Here is a 21417-nt window from a genome sequence, read left to right on the forward strand (position 1 = left end):
GCACGCGTGCCATCGCCCCAGCCAGGCCCAGACCATCATTAAAGTGTCGAATTCTCTGCCAAATAATTTTAAGTAACTGAAAGCATTTGGGATTGCTACTTTGTTTGGATCATCTTAAGTTAATGTATGCGTTGTTTTTTTAAAAGTAAAGTAAAATTCAGGTTAAATTGCTGTGTTGGCACTTTGCGATAAATAAGTGGGTTTTGGGTCGCAGTTTGGGCACTCGGTCTCTAAAAGGTTCGCCATCACTGATATATAGCCTTCTCCCTCATTTATTCTCATAATAACTGTGTGAGGTATGTTCAACTGAGAAACAGCAACTGGTCAAGGGTCACCCATTGAGCTTCTCACGTAAGCAAGTCTTTGAATCCAGGTCTTCCACTAAGTTCAACACTCACTCTAAAAGCTTTGAATGTGGCATACCAAGAGCTATGCCAATTCATTATGTGGGGGCTGGATTGGCAGAAAGGTTCTTTGTCAGCATTTGCAGTACAGCTTCCTTCTGTAATGTTGTTCTTTTGTTGTAAAAAAAAGCCATTTCCACCTTAACACAGCAGCACTTTGACTTCATTTAACATCTGTACCAGATGTGAGCTACGTAATTATATTTTGTTTTAAGACTTCATAACTTTTGTGATTCTTTTGTTCAACACATCTTTCTTCACTGGGCATTTCAGACAATCAATGAGCGTTGTGCAGTGGCATATGGTCTGAGTCTGATGTGCTTTGAAAAAGGGTACAGAGTACTAATAATGAGGATTCTGCGAAATGGGAAAACCAGTGCAGCAGATATGCTTTGAGAAAGTATGAGGTTTTAGCATCTTGAAACAATATATCACACTCAAAGGGACAGAATTGGGCTGCACAATCTGTTAGCTCATTCTTGTCCAATCTGGTCTTCTCCTTTCTTTTGGAGCCAGCATTGTCATCAGCTTGCTGAATTATACTCTGACTGGAATGAATTTCAGACACAGGGTAATGTATCTTCTTAAATGGAATTCTGTCTTTCTACAAAAGCTTTTTAAGTATAATAAATTTTTGAATACAACAAAACAATTGTATTAATGTTAAATTAATGAAAATTTTATATGTGCATAAGAGCACTGGGAAATGGCTACTTATTAGTTTCTAAAAACATGTCTGATTTTGTTATATTTCTGCCCCATGCAATTGTTTTCATTTTTTGACACTGTTTCTATTTTATTTTGTTACAAATCTCCTCGGTTCAGCTTTCAAACACATATGTTATAAAATATGCACCTAATTAAAACTACATATGAAAATGAAGCTTCTACCACACATAAAAACGCAACAAGTTGAATAAGTTTATTTAGAGTGGGCCAGATTCTTCATAGTAATACTTATTCATGCTTTTAAAAGACCTATTAAGTGGGCATGCTAATATATGTGCATTGCTTTCTTTTGACATTGTTTTCCTGAATGAGCCTAGAAAACTATTAAATTGTTCTTCATACTTGAGGTGAGTAGCTCACAAACATCTTACCCTAGTGTTTTCCTCTTGATTTCAGTGGAATTATTCCCATTGCAGCTGGCCCCAAAATCTCCCTTTTGGCAACTTCCTATTTTTATCTTGATTTATTTTGACTATAATATTTATTCAAAAATAGGGTAAAGGGAAGACTTTTTTTTGTAAAACATTTGAAGCCTAGAATATGCTTGTGGGTAAAATAATTTCTGTTTTATAGCATTAATTTATGTGAAAGCGAGGGGGGTCTTCTAGAAACTGCTAAGATTCCCTGCTGCTAGAATGACAGGATAGCAGTGCATACGCCAGCTCTCCTGCTAAGGGTCCTTTAGTTTTACTGTGTTAAATTACACAGCTTTGCAAGTATGACTAACATCTCCACAGGACACTGTTGTAGTACAAGTCAGTGGACAGATGGGTGGGGGGATAACAACACTATCACAGTAAACATTAAGAATATCCTTTCTAAATAAATGCCCAGCAGTGTGTATGTGTGTGTGTGTGAGTGAAGTGGGGTGCTGTATGCATGAAATTTGGTAACAAAGACAATTAGCATTAGAAAGCCGCCTGTGCAAAATAAACATTCTGACTGGCTTTAAACATTATGGACACGTAATTTAATCCCAGTTATTTTAGAAAAGTAATTTTTTAATTGTTTATATATATGTACTTCATTCATAGCCTACCTTTTTCACTGAGACTTAAGATCAGTACATTTTATTGGTGTTAAGGATTGAATAAATAGCATTATCTCACTGTACTCCCACAGATTGTGCAAGGTAAAGTAACGAAGGGAAGGAAATTTTAATGCAGCAGTAATGTGCATTGTTGTCTCATTATAATCACAGTTAACATTAGGCAATATTATAATAGTTAAAATAATGCAGTAACAATACATTCTTAATTTAGTTTTTCTTCTGAAAATTTTAGTTTTTCTCCTGAAGAAATTTGTATTTTATTTATTAACAGAACAAAATGTGTCAGTTCGTATATCTCAGTGCTTTTGTTAATGATGATTCTTCCTGACTTAAAAGATTGTTTGAAAATTAGACTACATTATGAAAGTATCCCATTGCCAATATAACACAACAGGCTTTGGTTCTCATCTGATTTTAAAAACAATGGGCATATAATCAGAATTTTAAACCATGTATGATTTAATTTTTTAAAAACACACTCATGTAGCTGTTTTTTCATTCAGACTTCTCCATAAATAGATTTATGAAAATTCAATTATAAATTCTCCGTCTGAAGGAAGGGGGATATCATCACATCCTTTAAAGTTTGTATTAAGGAAGTTAAATTTTTATTGTTCCTCTGTACTCCTTTTTGTTGTTGTTGTTGTTCTCCTTTTCTTTCACAGTCATACATTTTTGTAAGTATACAGTTTCCTTATGCTTCCAATCTACATTCTGGTTGTGTGCACAGCAGTTTTTCCCCCCAGTTAATTTACGATACCTGTCATGAACATTTGGGTAGCAGCATTTATCTTTGTCCTGAGAGAGGACTAAATCTAGAAGCCTCCCTTAGATCATATAAACTGAGCCTCACCACAACCTCAGCAGAACTTTAGCAAACTGAATTGTGCTTCCATTAGTTGTCATTACCATGTGATCGCTATGGCATATAATGATGTTGAATTGAGAAATAAGTCTAAATTTGAATAGATATATTATCAAGTGACATTAATTTCTGGAGTATCATATGTTAAGCAATATAGTTTTCTTTCATTTGCAAGTTTAAGAGTACTATGCTCCAAATATAATATTTGTTGGCAAGATGTGAGATATAATTTCCCAGATTTCTGTGACTTTTTAAAATATATGTGCTCCTTAGATACATATGAAAGGTGTAGGTTTCTAATTCTGTATTGGAGCTTGTGGTTGTATTCCGTTAAGGTGTTACTTTCCAACAGAACATCAGCAGAAGGCTCCTTGAGTCGGCAGAAAGCACCATTGTTAGTAGAATGGCTCCCTAACATCCAACCCAACATATTTGTCGGTATTCTTTGAATATATCAGTTAGGGGTCTGTATTCCAAAATCCCTGAGCCAAAAATATATACAATCTCTGTTTTGTTTCATTATCATGATTTTCTGGAGTGGTAACACACATTGAGGATTCTTAGGCACTGCAAAAAACACACATACCCAGAAAAATCAATAGTTTTTTTTTCATACTTGGGACCATCAGCAGCAGGCATCTTGTTTTTATTTTATTCTCTTGTTTTCCCAGGAAATGGCATTTCTTCCTTCCAATCACATCCTAGCAAGGAATCAGGAGATGATTGGCCCCACCCAATCACCTTTGGAGACAAACTCCAGAAAAGGAATTTCCATAGAGCAGTCTGTATGGAGCTTTGATTGCTTGGATTACTTCATGTACAGCTCCAAAATTATGCAAATAATGTCTCACTGGCAGTTCTGTAGGAACAGGGAAAAGGCTGGGGGGAAGCAGGAGCACCCTCTTCCAACTGTGATGCCTTTCATCAGCAAAATCAGCTTCTGTGGCTTTTAAAGTAATGTTCTTGGAGCTGATGTGTGACTTTCATCAAAGCAGTGAACCCAGAGACAGCTCAGAAACAAATATATCATGTAGCTTAGCCCTCAGATCTCTGTGCCCCAGCTCTTTGCCGCCACCTGTTCCTCCATGAATTCCTTAAATACCAATTTACCAATTAATTTACCAAAATACTAATTAAATACCAATTGCTAATTAAGATACTGCTACAGTGGATGCCCAGATTGAAGACATAGCAATTGGATTATTGAGTCATCACATGCAATCACACTTACATGGTTTTTATTTTGGGGAGGAAATTGAACTATTTTCAAAGATTGCAGGAGAGGTTTTCTGCAAAGGAAGACTTCCTTACTTTGTGAAAGTAAAAAGTGGACCACAACAAGTAAGGTTTTTAGCAGAAAGGGGGGAAATGGTCACGCTATAAGATTCCATTAAAAAGCCAATGAACAAAAGAACATAAGAGCAGTGCTGGATCAGACCAGTGGTCCACCTAGTCCAGCATCTGGTCTCATACAGTGACCAAACAGCTCCTCTGGAGGGCCAGCAACAGGCCACAGAGGCTGAGGCCTTCTCCAGATGTTGCCTCCTGGCTCTGGGATTCAGAGGCTTAGTGCATCTGAATGTGGAAGTTCCCCTCAGTCACCATGGCTAATAGCCATTGAAATTGAGCCAACTTCGGAGGACGGCGGAAGACAGGAGAGCCTGGCGGGAGATTGTCCATGGGGTCGCGAAGAGTCGGACTCGACTGTGCGACTGAACAACAACAACAAAATACTTATCCTCCATGAATCTATCTAGTCTCCTTTTAATGCTATTTATTTCTGTGGCCAGCACTACATCCTCTGACAGCAAATTCCACATTTTAATCACTGTATAAAGTAGGATAATCCCTTTGTCCATCCTGAACCTACTGCCCATCAACTTCATTGGATGCCTTTAAGTTCTAGTATTTTGGGAGAGGGAGGAAAAGTTCTCTTTCTCAACTCTCACCACCCCATGCATAATTTTATAAACCTCTTATCATGTCCCCACTTAGTTGTCTCTTTTCTAAATTGAAAAGTCCCAGACTCTTCAGCCTTTCCTCACAGAGATACTCCAGCCCCCTAATCATCCTGGTTGCTCTCCTCTGTACTTTTTCCAGCTCTGCAGTGTCCTTTTGGAGATATAGTGACCAGATCTGTACACAGAATTCTAAATGAGGCTTCACCATAGATCTTCACAGGGCATTACAATATCAGTCATTTTATTCTCAATCCTTTTCCTAATAATCCCTAAATTAAAGTATGCCATTTTCACTGCTGGGTTAACACCTTCATTGAACTATCCACTACAACTTCAAGATTTTTCCCCCCTCAGCAAGTTCAGATTCCATTAGCCAATACTTGAAGTTGAGATTTTTTTTGTCCCAGTACGCATCACTTTACACTTACCACCATTGAACTTAATTTGCCACATTGTCACCCACCCACCCAGTTTGTGGAGGTCCTCTTGGAGCTCTTCACAGTCAGCTACCACAGTTACCATCCTGAATAATTTTGTGTTATCTACAAACTTGGCTACTACACTATTCACCCCTAGTTCCTGATCATTCATGAATAAATTAAACCACTCTGGCCCCAATACTGATCCTTGTGGGACCCCACTGCTTACTTCCCTCCATTGGGAGAACTGTCCATTTATTCCTACTCTTTGTTTCCTGTCATTTAACCAGTTTTTAATCCATAAGAGAACCCTTCTTATTCTTATTATTATTTTTATACCACCCTTCGCGCAAAGCGGGCTTAGAGTGGTGTACAGCCATTTATATCAAGGAACATTAAAAACAATCTACTAATATAGTTACAGATATGAAATACAAAAGTTATTAAAAAAACATACCGATGATATACAGAATTCATAAAAGTATAAACCTATATGATGCCACAGAATGAATTTGACCCCTGATGCCGAGTGGGGAAGTGAGGAGGCAACTAATTGACTTATTGCTATTAAAAACCATTGCTGTCCTTGGTGTGCTGGCGGAACACTTAAAGCCCTGTGGAACTGTAACAAGTCCCGCAGGGATGCCATTCAGCAGAGAGTTTACTCAGGAGTTTTTGATGAGGTACCATGTCAAAAGCCTTTTGAAAGTCCAAGTATACAATGTCTATTGGGTCACCATGTCTAAATGCTGGTGGCAGGCTCTCCTGCCAGGCCACCACCATCCTCCACCCAGGAATCAGTGGGGGGGGGAGTATTCCTGTTCTGAGAGGCAGGTGGGTCTGTAAAAATCAAACTCCTTTGTCCATTTTGCTTAAAACTTCAGAGGTCTTTAGATTACAAGGAGGGCTAAATTCTGTGCAAATCTGGTGCCATTGTGTTTAAAAACAGCTGCCCCAGATCTTCAGATTGGTACCATTAAAAATAATTGGTCCCAAAAAATTTAAAAAAAAAAAAAACTCCAAAAAAAAGCATGGATTTGAATTTCAAACAGGTAATGGCCTACCCCAAAATCAACAATCATGGTAAAAGTTTTCCTTCTGGATCCAAAATTATAATGAATTTTTCTCAGATCACATCCCTAATATCTGTCAAAAGGGGGAAAAAGACAACAGCAGCTTTCTGTGTACTCTTTTCACTTTTTTCCTGGACAGCAGTTCCTTGTGCCACACCAGACAATATTTCTCCAGGTTTCTCAAGTTTCAGAAGCAGCTTTTCATGTAGCATCGAGATGGGCAGTGGTTTTCAGAAGGAAGCCATGTACAAGCCTCTGAGCACATGGACCTAAGTGTATATTATTTGGGGTCAGGTCCACAATAGGCAAGTAGTTAGTCTGAAAATGCTTTTGAAATCTTGAAGTGAGACATTAAATATAAACATTGTTTTTGAGGTCTTTAAGATACAAACCACAATAAAGATTAGTTAGTCTTTTCAGTTTGAATAACATATAAATGTATCATAAAGATGTTTATATTTGTTTCAACTTTCATACTTTCTTATATGCGTTTAGTTTCCTTGTTTGTTGTGGTCTTTTCTTCTGGCCATAAAAGATGGTGCCTGGTATACTGTGGATGAGTAATAACCTTTTTAAAAATTACATTCTTGCATAACTGAAGTATTCTGCGGGGGGGAATTTAATACATTTTCTTGCACTCTTTTTGTGTTACAGATGAATGACATCATAGCAACAGTCAGGGAGTCTAATCTCAAATTAACGCTGGCCTTTGGAATAGGCATCCACCATGCGGGGTTGCATGAGCGAGACAGAAAAACTGTTGAGGAGTTGTTTGTGAATTGCAAGATTCAAGTATGTTTGTTCTGTTCATAATATCAGTCTGAAATTTTATTCCTTTTTTAAAACTCAGCTTGTGCCATACCTACTCTGCCATCTATTGTTTGCTTTCTTCAGGTCCTTATTGCAACTAGCACATTAGCTTGGGGTGTCAACTTTCCAGCACATTTAGTGATTGTAAAAGGAACGGAATATTATGATGGAAAAACAAGGCGATACGTGGATTATCCAATTACAGGTATTGGCACAAATCATAGATTTATGTAAAAGGAATACATATTACACCTCTGCAGTTCAAAAGATATTTTTAAATACTCCTGTGTACAAAAAGAAAAAAAGTTGAGCTTCTTACATTTTGTTCAGTTATCTTAAGTGGTAACTAACGTTGTAGTAGAGAGACGGTGTTTTTTTTTGTTTTGTTTTGTTTTGTTTTTAAATGATGGCTTGGATCTTATGGATATATTCAATGATGCTTTCTTCTGGCACAAAGTGTCTTCTGCCACTGCCAGGACCTAAAGTCTCCTGGCACTGGAGAAGAGCACCACTGCTTGCAGATAGCATCTGTAATGTCAGATTCATTGCATGTAAACTGCCTTTGAGTATTTCTTTTATTTTTGTGTAAATGCATCTTAGAAGCTTTCTGAATGAAAGAATGAAACACACTTGATATTGGCGGAGGAATAAGTCATTCACATAGCTTAATTATGGATAACACATTGTGAAGAAACTCAAGTTTTGATGGCCATGCTGCCATATTAACTTCTCCATCACCAGAAGATCCCAGACATTCTTGTGCCAATCAAATGTGGAATTTGACAGGATTGTTCAACACAATAATACCAAAATTCAAACTGCTACAAGTATAACAGCATTGTAAAAATTTGCTTTGCTTGAAAATACTGAATTTGGGTAACCATGAATGTGCACACCTAACAGTGTAATAATTGACTTTTGTAGATGTTCTACAGATGATGGGACGTGCTGGAAGACCTCAGTTTGATGACCAAGGCAAAGCAGTGATTCTAGTTCATGATATCAAGAAAGATTTCTACAAGAAATTCCTTTATGAACCTTTCCCAGTTGAATCAAGGTAAAGAAAGAAAAATTCACTATTTTGATAATTATGAAGAAACATGATTCACTAAGGAACCACATTCTTTTGAACTGCCAAAACCTGAACCTTGAACTGTCTTCATATAGTCCAGATTCCATTCCATCTTCCTGGCTCCAGACGAACTTCTGTATTATCCATTTATATTCCTGTATTATACTACTAAATAAATCCTTCTATGAAAGCCTTATATATGTGTGTAGCAGGGATAAGTTTTGTTTGTTGTAAGAGCTGACCTCCTTTCCCATCCCCGGTGCCCGAGAAGGTCTTGGACCAGTAGGCAGGAGAGTAGAAAGACTAACAGCAACAAAAGTTTGGTGTACTGTTTAGGAGTGCTGACTCTAATCTGGGAGAACTGAGTTTGATTCCCCACTCCTCCACATGCAGCTTCTGGTGTGACCTTGGGTCAGTCATAAGTTCTTTCAGAGCTGTTCTCTCATGAGCAGTTCTCAAAAGAGCTCTCTCAGCCCCGCCTATCTCACAGGGTGTCTGTTGTGGAGAGGGGAAGGGAAAGGAAATTGTAAGCCACTCTGAGACTCTTTCGGGTAGTGAAGAGTGGGGTATAAATCCAATCTCTCTCTTCTTCTCTCTCAAAAAACAATGTTATTCCCAAGCAACTTTCTCTTTTAATTTATCCAGGTGCTTAGTGGCTTCTTTCTTTCCTTTCTTCTGGTCCTTTAGCACCATTTCAACTTGGGACTAGCCTTTACATCCTTGGCAGTTCTCTGACTAAGAAAGCATAGCTGTTGCCACTCTGAGACTTGTTGCCACGGAAAGTGGAATTGGTTAATGTTGTATCTGCAGGTACAGTGACTTGTAGTAAGTGGTAATGCTTCCCAAATGGTACTTTTTAGACGTTTTAGTGTTCTGTGGAATCAGTTTTTATATCTGTGGCAAGATGTTAAAAGAATAATTATCTTTTATATCAAATTTAAAGCTTTGTGTACCTAATAGGATCATAAATTTAATGCAATTTATTGTAAGTCAACTGGTCCAATTTCCCTTCTTACTCCTTCTTATTAGTTTACTGGAAGTGCTATCAGATCACTTAAATGCTGAAATTGCGGCTGGAACTATATCTTCAAAACAAGATGCAATGGATTACATCACATGGACCTACTTCTTCCGTCGTCTTATCATGAATCCTAGGTGGGTTGTTTGAATATTGTTGTGGTTGACAGAGAAGTGATTCTTGAAGTCTTTAATCCAAATCCCTGTCCAGCTACATACATGCTAGCCAAAAATCTCCCCCCCCCCCTTTCTATATAATGGGACTTGTATAATTACAAGTGTATAATTGGTAATGTTGTAACTCATGTTGTATATCTACAGAAATGAAAAAGACATCCACAAAATATTTTAGTGTGTGTATCTTACTCTCATTTTTTTATTTTTTAAACAAGAGGGCAAAGAGAGAGAACTGTCTCCTACTTTTTATCCTCCACCCTTCTATTCACACTTGCTTAATCCAACTAAAGAGATTTACACATGGAAGCAGCCTTCTGTGCTTATAGTATTTGCTGAATCAAGACCCATGGGCCCAAATTGAATGTATGTCCAAACGTAGCAGTTACAGGTGGTGGGGACAAGAGGGAGGACTCTGAGGCAGCTGCCCGCTTGACACAAGTATGTCTAATCCCCCATTCTGGCCTCTCCTGTGGATTCTTTAAACCCCAATCACCCACAATCAAGTAACAAGGGGGCACAAGCTTTGATTAAAGGCTTGGTAGTGTGTAAGTAATGTGCTCCCTAAAGATCTCTTATTTGGGAACCTGCTGCACCAAGGCGGTATTTATTATGAGGTAAGTAGAAATTGTTTTTTCATAGATATTTGACTGAACAGGTAAGAGACAGATGGAGATGAACAACAAAGCTTCATTAACAGAAAATAGTCTTGAACAGAGTAAAGCTCTTGTGTGGAAACGTTTCCATATATAAACTGAACTATTTCGCAACTTCACCCCAATAGGTTACAAGCTTTCCCCAGTGAGAGTAACCACTTTGTAGCTGAGCCTCAATTAATGTAAACAATCTCTGAGAGGATATTTGATTCCCTTTTATCCAGAAAGGTTACCTGAACTTACATGGTTTCACTAGAACCTGTTTCTATACAGACAGGATCCTCTCTAGGTTCAGGGTTACTCTTTTAACACAGAGAGCTCCTGTCCATAGAACCTGTTATGAATGTCAGGCCCTTAATAGAATGCTTATCTCCTAAAACAACTTTTTCCATAAGCCAACCCCAAACCCTACTTAAAAGCCAAATAAAAGTCTAGCTAAACTGACATTCTTATCCAGAGCCACATAATCCCCTGACTGAGGGGGAAAATATTCTCTCCCTTTCTTAAAATGAAACTGGTTTACTCTCATCCATCCTGTGGAGTTCCATGGGCTCTGATTGGCTGGCAATCACTTGGATTTGCATGACACCAAAATCACAAGGATTGGTTCAGAGCCCTGGAGGAGAGGTGGGACTTTGGGGGATGATTGCCACACCAAGGATGTAGGATATTTAATTCTTTTAATGTAATCTATTCTTGGATGATAAGAAATACTATTGCCTTAGTGAACAAGGAGATAGATTCAGCTATATACTCGATTTAGCCCTTTGTCTGTCTGGTTTAAAGGACTAGTGGGAGGGGTGAGTTTGGTTCAGATAATGCACTCAGAGGCAAGTATTCTTTAAGGCTCATTCTTCTAAATGGGCTGGAAATAATTAAGAAAAAAGCTATTTTTCCCCCTTCAGATTAATTCCCATACCCAGTTGATGAGTGTTCATCTGCATGCTTCATTTGATGACAGCATGAATTCAGTTCCTCTATGCATTTCTCAGTCCCTGTGGCTCAGAGGACATGGCAAAATTTGTTCTTTGCCTGTTTTGGCTGCCAGCATTTCCATCATCATGACACCCACTTTACAAATAGGGGTCGTGATTAACAACATGATTCATATATAATATATATATATATATATATTAAAAAACCTCTTCTTGTCATCAGCCAAAATTCCATCAGTACATGAAGTTCTTTGATTTATCCCTAGTCCTTATGAAAATCCTTGCTTCTGTGTATGGATCAAATTTGTTGATATAATAGCCAGATAAAAGCCCTTGAGTTCTCTCAAAGCCCTGTTATTGTTTTAATGATGTCAGATATAGTGACAGTGTCCTTAGTATTTATGGAAATATGTCCATGTTCTTCCCTTTTCCTGGTGATAAGGTGTAGTGTGACATCATTCACTGCAATTCCCCACCCCCATCTCACGTCATTGTTTAGTGAGAAGAAAGAGTTGCATATTATGATAACATCAAGCCATCATTATATTAGTGTGCATTACAGGGAAAATCCTTTGCTTGTTCAATAGTTAGTTAATTGTGTACTAATTGGTAATCCATCCCATATATAAATTAAGTGTAAATTACTTTATTTTACCAGTTACTCAAACTTTTTATATGGAGTTATTTCATATAATAGTCTTGACCATAAAAGAAGTCTGGACAAAAAAGAGAAATGCTTTGTGTTGGTATTATTGTTGGTATTATTTCAATATTATGATTTTAGTGTTGTTTGAATGTATGTTTGAACGTATGTGTTATTTATTGTATTTTATCTCTGCGTGTTATACACTTTCAGTACTAATTTGTCAGAAGAAAGGCAGGTTTATAACTATTTTAAATACATAATACATACATACTGTCTTGCATTCAAAGAGCTGCTTGGTCTAGCTACTACTAAGCTGTTCCCTTGATTTTTAATGGACTTTAAAGACAACTAACTTTTCCCGATTGGAGTCCCTATATTTAGTGTTCAATTAAAAGAAAAATTGCACAGCTGCCTTAGCACTTTTTTCAACAAGTAAATTAATGTTTAATATTTAAATTTTGAATTTTTGTCTTAGTAAATTTAAAGTTATGATCCAAAACTAGGTAGATTAAGTATTTAATTATTTGCTTTCTCTACCAGGAACAATAAAATTGTAATGTTCTTAGAGGAAACAATGTGTATTCAAGCTTACACTGACCACTTGCTTGAGCACAGATTATATGTTCTTTAATTTTGGGGTTTAATTGAAAGGTGCTGCGGTGGCTCAAGTGGTTAAGATGCTGAACTGCAGGCCGCATGATGGAGTGAGCTCCCGTCTCTAGTTCCAGCTCCTGCCAACCTAGCAGTTTGAAAGCAAGAAATTGCAAGTAGATAAATAGGTACCACTTTGGTGGGAAGGTAAACAGCGTTCCGTGCGCCTTGGTGTTTAGTCATGCGAGCCACATGACCACGGAAACGTCTTCAGACAGCGCTGGCTCTTCGTCTTTGAAACGGAGATGAGCACCGCAACCCTAGAGTCGGATTCGACTGGCTTTCGAGATAGGGAACCTTTGCCTTTACCTTTACTATATTTTGTTCAGGAGTCCCCAGACTTATAAAGTCTGCAGCACCTTTGAAGTTCTGACATAGGGTGGTGGGTGCAACCACAAAATGGCTGCCACAGAAGCTTTGTTTAACAGGATGCCTTTTGAAATTGTGTTGTAGTAGAAGTTGCTACTGAAACATCTCTTTAAAAATCTGCACAGCCAATCAGGAGTTCTACTGGGCAAAATCTCCACAGGGTCCCACCCATTTTCTAAAACAACTTGTCAAACACCAAGAAAGATGTCAGTGGGTACCATAGCGCCCACAAGCACCACATTGAGGTTCTCTGGTGTAAATGAAGGATCTCTCAAAGGGCTCTTTGATAAAAGACGGATAGGAAAATACGAAAAGATGGGGGAAATTAGTGTTGTATTTTTAAATGAAAAATACCATTATTTTTGCTAACTTTCATAAATCTTTTGTTCATATTGTGGTTTTCTAAACATTGTCACAGTCCAGAGATTCCCACCATGTCACTGTGAACCTCCCCAATTTTAATCCTCACTCTAATTGGCAACACATTTGTCTGAATCCATTTTTGCTATTCATGAGAAATCAGGCACAAACGAGATTCTTTGAGGGTGGTGTGTACATGCTGCAAACATGCTGCAGATCAGGTACTGGTATTCATATTGCAGTCTTGCCACACACTCAGAGAAAATCAGAGCTGCAAGGGTGAGGATTGTCCTGATATTGATATGTTATCAGTTTCCCTTCTCTGTTTTCACCATGAGGCCCCTTGCAGCATCATCACTAATGGCAAGAGAAGACATCATTGGGGGTATGCAGGTTTTTTTTTTTTAACTGCTATTTTTCAGTTTGTGTCTCTTAGACGTGAAAAAAAATCAGGATTCCCAAAAAATCCCAGCTCCCAATACCAGTACAGTATTGGTATACTGGATTTTTTTGGGAAAACATTCTCAATTAATATATTACCCTCGTGTAGAGTCAAATAGTCACAGCAAGATTACGCTTTCTCAAATCATATTGTATGGAAAACAGTAAGGTTACAGAAATACCAAAACAGTACCAGATCTCATTGTCCAACCGTTAAAAAAATTACTCTTCATAGGAAGTTGGGCACTAGCAGGGTGGTAGCACATATTATAGGCTTAGCATACTGTGTCGGACTCACAGTTGGCAAGACCCATGTTTTTTCTGCAGCTCCACAGAATCATAACAGTTTCATCTAGTACTTGGGAGACTGAGATATAGTGACTTCCCAGCTGTGGGATCATTTTTTTATTTGTCCTGTTTATTTTCTCTAGCAATGTAGCTTTCTCCCAGTCTGGTTGTAGGCCCTTTAATTTCTGCTCAGATCTCCAGAAGTTCATGCCAGCCATAAATTTTGGTAACTGTGGTGCAGCCCTCCTGAGGTAGAAATAGTCAAACTGTTTCTTTTAAAAAGAGAATCTGCTGACTTTTAACAGTTAAACAGTTTCACAAGTTTGGGTAAGTAATCCATTGACAGTGAAATGCAGCTCATTCCCATTGAAATCAATGCAGTATTAAGTATTCAGAGGCAAGGAGATCAAATCAGTCAATCCTCAAAGAAATCAACCCTGAGTGTTCCCTGGAAGGCCAGATACTGAAGCTGGGAAAGATTGAAGGTAAAAGAAGAAGGGGATGGCAAAAGATGAGATGATTAAACATGAACATGAAATTAAGCAAACTCCAGAGGACGACGGAAGACAGGAAGGCCTGGTGTGATGTGGTCCATGGGGTCGTGAAGAGTCAGACTCGACTGTGTGGCTGAACAACAACAGTATTTCAGTGCAAAGTACAGCACTTTTGAGTGCTGATTGCAAACCATTTTTATAATGCATCTGGTTCACTTTACTTCCCAGTCAAAAATGATAATGATGATCCGTTGATTAATTCCTTAGTGACAGAAACCTCCTTTCTCTTGCAACTGTTCTGACTCTCATGGGAATGTCTGATTTTCTTCCCATTGATGCATGTTGATCCACTAATGTTGGAACAGGACCAGAGATCTCATTGATTGGATCATCTCTCCAATGTTTCATCTGTCAAGGGTATGCTCAGAATAACAGATCTTACCTAAGCCTCATATCCATGGTTAGAAAAATTAACATCAAGAAAAATCACCTTAATTATAGTGTGTCACAAAATGACCAAATGAAATATCCTTTGAGGATAACTATTTATCTCTGCCTTATGTTTTAAATGAAGCTTTTCTTCATTTTTTCTTCAGTCTTAAAGAAAAAATGCTTGAGTTAAGCTCTTGTGGTTTTCCGGAGAAATCCTCTCGAATCCAAGCAAGAGTTTTCCTTGTCGTATTTTTCAGCCGTCCCTGGAACCCAGTTTCATTATCTGTGTCATTACTACCACCGTATAATCTGAACATAAAAAACATGGTGTTTGTAACAAATGACTCCACAGATCTGACAGTTATAGCAGCACCATTTCAAGGCTGATGAAAAATTTCCCAGGGAGATCTTCGGTCAGGTTTACATAAACTAAACAGGAAGCAATTGCCACCACCGTCCACATTAAACCCAAAATGGTCTGTGTAACTTCATCTGCATTTTATGTCTCTGCACGTCTCTTTCTTTCTCAGCTGATGAAATTCCACACTCGCTTAGATTAGAAAAATAAATTCATGTTTCTTGTTATGTTGTTGATACGTTCAGTTGTTTCTGTGGGAAGTAAGAGTGTTATGTATTTTTTAAAAGCCAGTTTTAAAAGTTAGTTCCTTCAGTGTTTGTTCAAATTTTATGTACTTTGTAAATTTTTATGGTGCCTAGGGGTTTGTTATTCCATTTTTCCCAATGGGCTACTAATGGAAGTTAGCCTGTCTACCCCATGTGCTAGATGCTGTTAGTATAAAACTGCCTTTGACTTTCACACCTCTCAAGGGACGAGTAATTGTTGTGTTCAAACAGCCTGTAATTGTGATCCCGCTGGCTTTCTCAGTACGCTTCTGGCTATTAGAATCATTAAACAACTCAGCACCTGTTAACAGCATTGTAAATATTCAACCTTGCTTGTGTGCAGGTTGAGCCCAATATAGGAGAAGGCTTACAGAGCCCAGCCTCATAAATTAGAGTTTCTGACAAGTCAATTATTGTGAAACTGGGTTTCACTGAGAAATAAATGAAATGGTGTACTGACCAAAAAAAAAAAGCAGAGGGAAAATAATGGCTAGATGATTCAATGCAGTGACCATGAAACTGCACTGTTTCTTATTCTTTATCTGCAATTAAATAGTTAGATAATATAGTTACCCAGAAGGTGGCAGCTGATATATAGTGTGGGTTTGTGCACTTTGCACACACCAGCCTTTAAACTAAAAAATAATCTTTTTTAGCTTGGCACCTATTCTGTCTACTAAGACAGAAGTATCATGCTTGAGATCACATTCCTAGAACTTTGAAATACTATTTATGCTAGTGTATATGCTTATTATGTACACATAAGTATGTGTAAAGTATGTGTAATGTATATGTATGTGAATAATGATAAGCATAAGCATATAAAATAAAAAATCTACTGTTGCATTAATCTTTAAGTTTCCTAGGAATTATATGATCATTTTGGAATCCATTGCTTTTTCTAAGCATTCGGTTTTCCTTTTCAAACCAGAAAGGCTGGTTTAGATCAGTAGTGTTCTGTGTAACTGTGACTGTGCCAAACAAAATCCTGTTCTAGCACTGTATTGATATTGATACTGTGTTTTAAGTTCTTGTTGATGGTATTAACAATAATGGTGATGATATGTGGGCTATGATTAAACTCTACAAACAGCTTTTTTTTAAAGGCCTTCTGGATCACAGTCTAATTGCATTCTTATTATATTGGCTATTTTTTAAACTGTAAAATAATATTATGACAAAAGGAAAATGTTCACATAAATTATTCCCTAAATTATACTTCTTCATACAGTCTAAATTATACTTCTTCAGTATTTCATTATTTTTATAGAACACAATTTTTAAAGTGCCATTATTTAATCTACAGTTATAATTTTAGATAAATTAGAGTAGCTAAAAATAAACATGATGATATTTCAAAAGTAGATGCTATTTGATGTACAATCTGGGTGAATTACCAGTAAAATGAATTATGGCTTGGATCCAGTAATATGCAAGTAGGAACATCCTCTTGTGCAACACCTAGCACTTTCATCCCTATATATTATAATGCAATAAGTTTGCTTTGCACAAGTGGCTACCTTTTCTTGCATTGCTGCTTGTGCAAGAGCACAGGTGTTAATTTTGTGCTGGATCCAACCAAGTAGCCTTAGATCCAAAGAACCATGTGACTGTTTTAAAGTGCCCAAGTAGACTTTGAATTCTTAAACAGCAGACAGTGCTCCCCACCCCAATTCTAACTGAGAGTTTCTAAAGAAGATTGAGATATGGCATTTGGTTCTGCATTTTTAAAAAATCCACTGGCCATGCCCAAATGATTGGGTGTACATCAGTTGGCACCTGGCTTCTATCATCCAGTTAACTTCTTGTGAGATCTACTGAGAGAGAGAAAAAATGTCAATATTCATATTGAAATCAAAGTTAAAGTTATTATCCTTTACTAGGATTACTGAAACAAAAATAGACCACTTTGTCAAATCTTAATTAAACTTTGGCATACTGTTTAAATAATAACCTGTGTTAAAATGTTCCTAAAAGCCAGCTTGCCTTTGAATGATATAATGTGGCCGTTGACACAGAAAAATACATATACATAATGCATGAAGTAACAGCCTCATTCTCCTTACTCAAAAGCATAGATGGAAATATATATTTCTGTGATCTGTCATGAATTACAGACACTTCCAGTCTTCTTTCATATCAAAAAAATAAAAGCTCCCTGCAGTTCTTCTAGTCTGAGGTCTTAATCTGTCCCCCTCTTTAGCCATTGTCTCATCACTGGATTATGTTTATTTTCTAATTTATGTTATGTTTGCACAATTACACCTGCATTTATTCACATTTTGTTTCTTTTTTGCCAAATGTTTAATATTTTTCAGTCCCTAAATCATTTTATTTTAGTTGTGTTCTGCTATCCCCATCTTGATTTTTTCTGTGCCAGCTTTTTTGGCACACTGCTTCAAATTTGGTAGAAGGCATACTGTACAATTTCGTAAACTATGGATTTTAAAAATAAATAAATGAGACCACAAATAATAGATGAAAGTGTATGTATGTAGAACAAATGCTCATATAGAACAGTAAAATATAAATGAAATGCAACTTCAGTGCTAGTGTGCATACATGCTTGCCTTGTATTGTAGTAAAAGCTTTGTTGTTCAGCGCTTGATTCTCCAGAACGTTCAGTTAACTATCACCCAGAGGACAAGCTTATCCCCCTCAACCTCCTGTCTCTTTCGGGCACACAAGTACCCCACTCAAGTTGTCAAGAGCCAGCTCTGCTGGAGTGCTCCTGGGATTCTTCTAGTCAGGGGGCAGGACAGGATGCATTTGATTAACCAGCATCCCCCCCCCCTTTCCCATGAGTGCTGGGTAACAAACCTTTTACTGTAATTCTTTTTAAATTAGTATTTTATGTTGTGAAGAAATGCATTTTTTTCCTTTGAATGTTTGAGATGAGCAAAACCTTCACTCTGAGTTTTAAAAGTCTCTCTCTCTCTCTCTCCTCTCTCTCTCTCTCTCTCCTCTCCCTCTCTCCTCTCTCTCTCTCCCCTCTCTCTCTCACTCTTTCTCTCTCTCTCTCTCTCTCTCTCACGCTCACTCTCACTATCGGCAGAGAACAGGCAGGAAGGGGGGAGGTCAGTTCAATTGCTTTCCAGACTTACCTCAGCCCACATCCATACAAATGCTAATAGGTCTAGATAACGGTATGGTCAACACCCCCCCCCTTCAAGCAGGGAACAAAGATGTGGAGGTGTTAAATATTAGACAGACTTCAAGAAAGAAATTAAAGGCAAGTTAAATGGCTAAATGATAACAATTGGCTACATATATACACCTAATACTGAACAACTTCCGTATTTGACTTCTACTTTTGAGGTACTTGAAATCTTTAAAGATGGAGAAGTCCTCTTGGGAAGAGACCTCGACTATGTGGCTGATCCCTCTGATCAGCAACGGAGGTCTATTCTATGTGTACAGGCCTCATAAGTCTTCTTTGTAAATGTGATTTAGTTGATGTCTGGAGAGCTCTGAAACTATCTGTTTGGGACTATACATACTTTGCCCCCAGGCACCATACCTACTCGAGAATAGATTTTTTGCTTGCATTGCCAACTCTTCTGACTGACTTGCATTCTTCTGAGATTGGCCCCTTTTCTTGGTCTGACCATAATTGGGTCAAATGTGTTTTGTGCTTAGAAGAACAACATACAAGTCGACCTTTATGGAAATTTAATAATTTTTATTGTCAAACAGAACCTTTAGTGAAGAGTTACAAACTGAAATTGAGGATTATTTTAGAACTAATGCCACGGATGAGTTTCAGAACTTCATTTATGGGACGCTATGAAACCCACTATTTAGGGGTTTATCATCTCAAAGTCCTCTTTCCTGAAAAAGCAGAAACGTGATAAATATAATGAGGTGATGTTGAAGACTGCTGAATTAGAGCAGGCACATAAAAGATATGGAGGCCAGCGACTGTACAAAGCACTCCTTTCAGCATGTCATGAATTAGAGCATCCAAAAAAAGCTACTTCTCCTTAAGCAGAAGACTTGGGCTCAAAGTCCAAAGTCTCTCAAACTATTGAAGCACCGTGTAGCCAAAAAGAAATCTTCTACTTTTATTTTGGAAATTCAGGATTCTCATGGTGTTCATCATTCAGTCACAGAGACCATTTCTAAGATCTTTAGAGACTTCTGTGCTAAGTTATACAAATCTTCAAATCCGAATAAAGCAGCGATTTCTCAATTCCTTGATCCTCTTCAACTTCCCTTACTATCCGCAAATCACCATGAGACTCTGGAACACCCCTTTATGCCTAAAGAACTTACAACTGTGGTTAAGAATATGAAGTCTCCAGGACTGGATGGATTAACAGTGGAATTTTATAATATACTAATTTTTTAATGGGGCATCTGGCTTCTACCTGTAATAAGATTCTCATGGATAGCCATCTTCCTATGTCCTAGATGCAAGCAATAGTTTCTATCATCCCAAAGGAAGGTGTTGATCTCACTTTACCTTCCTCTCATAGACTCATCTCTCTTCTTAATAAATATTATAAAAATTTTACAGCAGTGTTGGCAGCAAGGCTTAATACATTACTTGCAAATTATATTAATCCTGACCAAGTTGGCTTCGTACCCGGACAAGATCTTATAGAGAATACGCATCGCGCACTTAATATCAAACACTATACACAAACTAACAATATTAAAATGCTGTTACTCTTTTTGGACATTCATAAGGCATTTGACTGTTTGGAACCTTCTTTTCTGATTGCAGTGTTAGAGAATATGAACTTTGGGCCATGCTTTCTATGAGCCATACTTATATGATACTCCTCAGGTACGAATGAAAATTAATACCAGTGTGTCGGATTCTCTGCAAATCAAATGAGGTACACAGCAGGGCTGCCCCTTATCACCAGCATTGTTTGTGTTGGCTATTGAACAATTAGCAATAGCCATTAGGCAGGCAGTAGATATCAAAGGAGTACAGATAGCACAACAAACATATAAAATCAATTTTTTGCAGATGATATGCTTCTTTTCCTGACAAAGCCAGAAACCTCTTTACAGGCCCTTCAGACGCTCCTTGAAAACTTTCCACAAGTCTCAGGCCTGCAAATAAATCATTGTAAATCAGTGATTATGCCCATAAACTTGTTGCAAGCTGAAAGGGATGAGTTCCAACAGTCTTATGAATATGAATGGACATTAACCTAATTTAAATATCTAGGTATTCATATACCATTGGCTACAACTGACCTCTTGAAATGTAATATGACAAAACAGTTACAGATATTCAAGCTAAATTAGCTTTATGGAATGTGTCCACTCTGACTTGGACAGATAGATATGAAATTATTAAGTCTTTTTTGCTCCCAAAGGTTTTATTTTTGTTTAGGGCCATTCCAGTAACTATTCCTTCTTCAACTATACAGAAATGGCAACAGATCCTTTTGCGGTTCTTATGGGTGGGCAAAAAACATAGATTGAACCAACATACTCTTTTGTGTCAACGTAAACATGGAGGTCTTGGTTTACCAAGTCTTTTTCATTAGTACCATGTGGCCCTATTATCTTTTATTCTACAGCTGTTATTTCCTACATCTTCAACTCATTGGACGTTGGTCTACAAGCATTCTGCCTGTGTTTGATATGACAGATTTTTTTTGGGGCAATCTCCACAATCTCGTTGCAAGTGAGCAGCTCAAAAATCCTCATTTGGGAGCACTTCTTTCTACTTGGGATGCACTTTCTCCAAATCTTCTCCCACGGATTTCCCAATTCTCGTTTTTGATGATTCATTATTGGTTTTTTAAAAGCACGTCAACAGTATCTCTGGTACTTTGGAAACAGAGACAACTCTCATGACTATTGGACCTTTCTGACAGGACTTCATTAATGACAAAAACATTGTTGGAAGATAAAATTGACTGACTGTATTCCATGGTTTACTTACCTTCAAATACAGCATTTTTGTTTTACGAGTAACTT

General features: G+C 37.6%; 1 protein-coding gene across 1 annotated transcript in view; it reads left to right on the top strand.

Moving 5' to 3' along the window:
- ASCC3 (activating signal cointegrator 1 complex subunit 3) overlaps positions 1-21417 on the top strand; it is a 409581-nt gene that overhangs the window by 288398 nt on the left and 99766 nt on the right. The window contains exons 30-33 of the mRNA XM_015417908.1: positions 7157-7294; positions 7397-7517; positions 8237-8369; positions 9414-9539. Of these exons, the coding sequence (XP_015273394.1) occupies positions 7157-7294; positions 7397-7517; positions 8237-8369; positions 9414-9539 (518 nt within the window). The remainder of the gene's footprint in view (positions 1-7156; positions 7295-7396; positions 7518-8236; positions 8370-9413; positions 9540-21417) is intronic.

Source organism: Gekko japonicus, unplaced genomic scaffold (genome assembly GCF_001447785.1).
Source record: "Gekko japonicus isolate JY-2015 unplaced genomic scaffold, Gekko_japonicus_V1.1 scaffold665, whole genome shotgun sequence".
NCBI lineage: Eukaryota > Metazoa > Chordata > Lepidosauria > Squamata > Gekkonidae > Gekko > Gekko japonicus.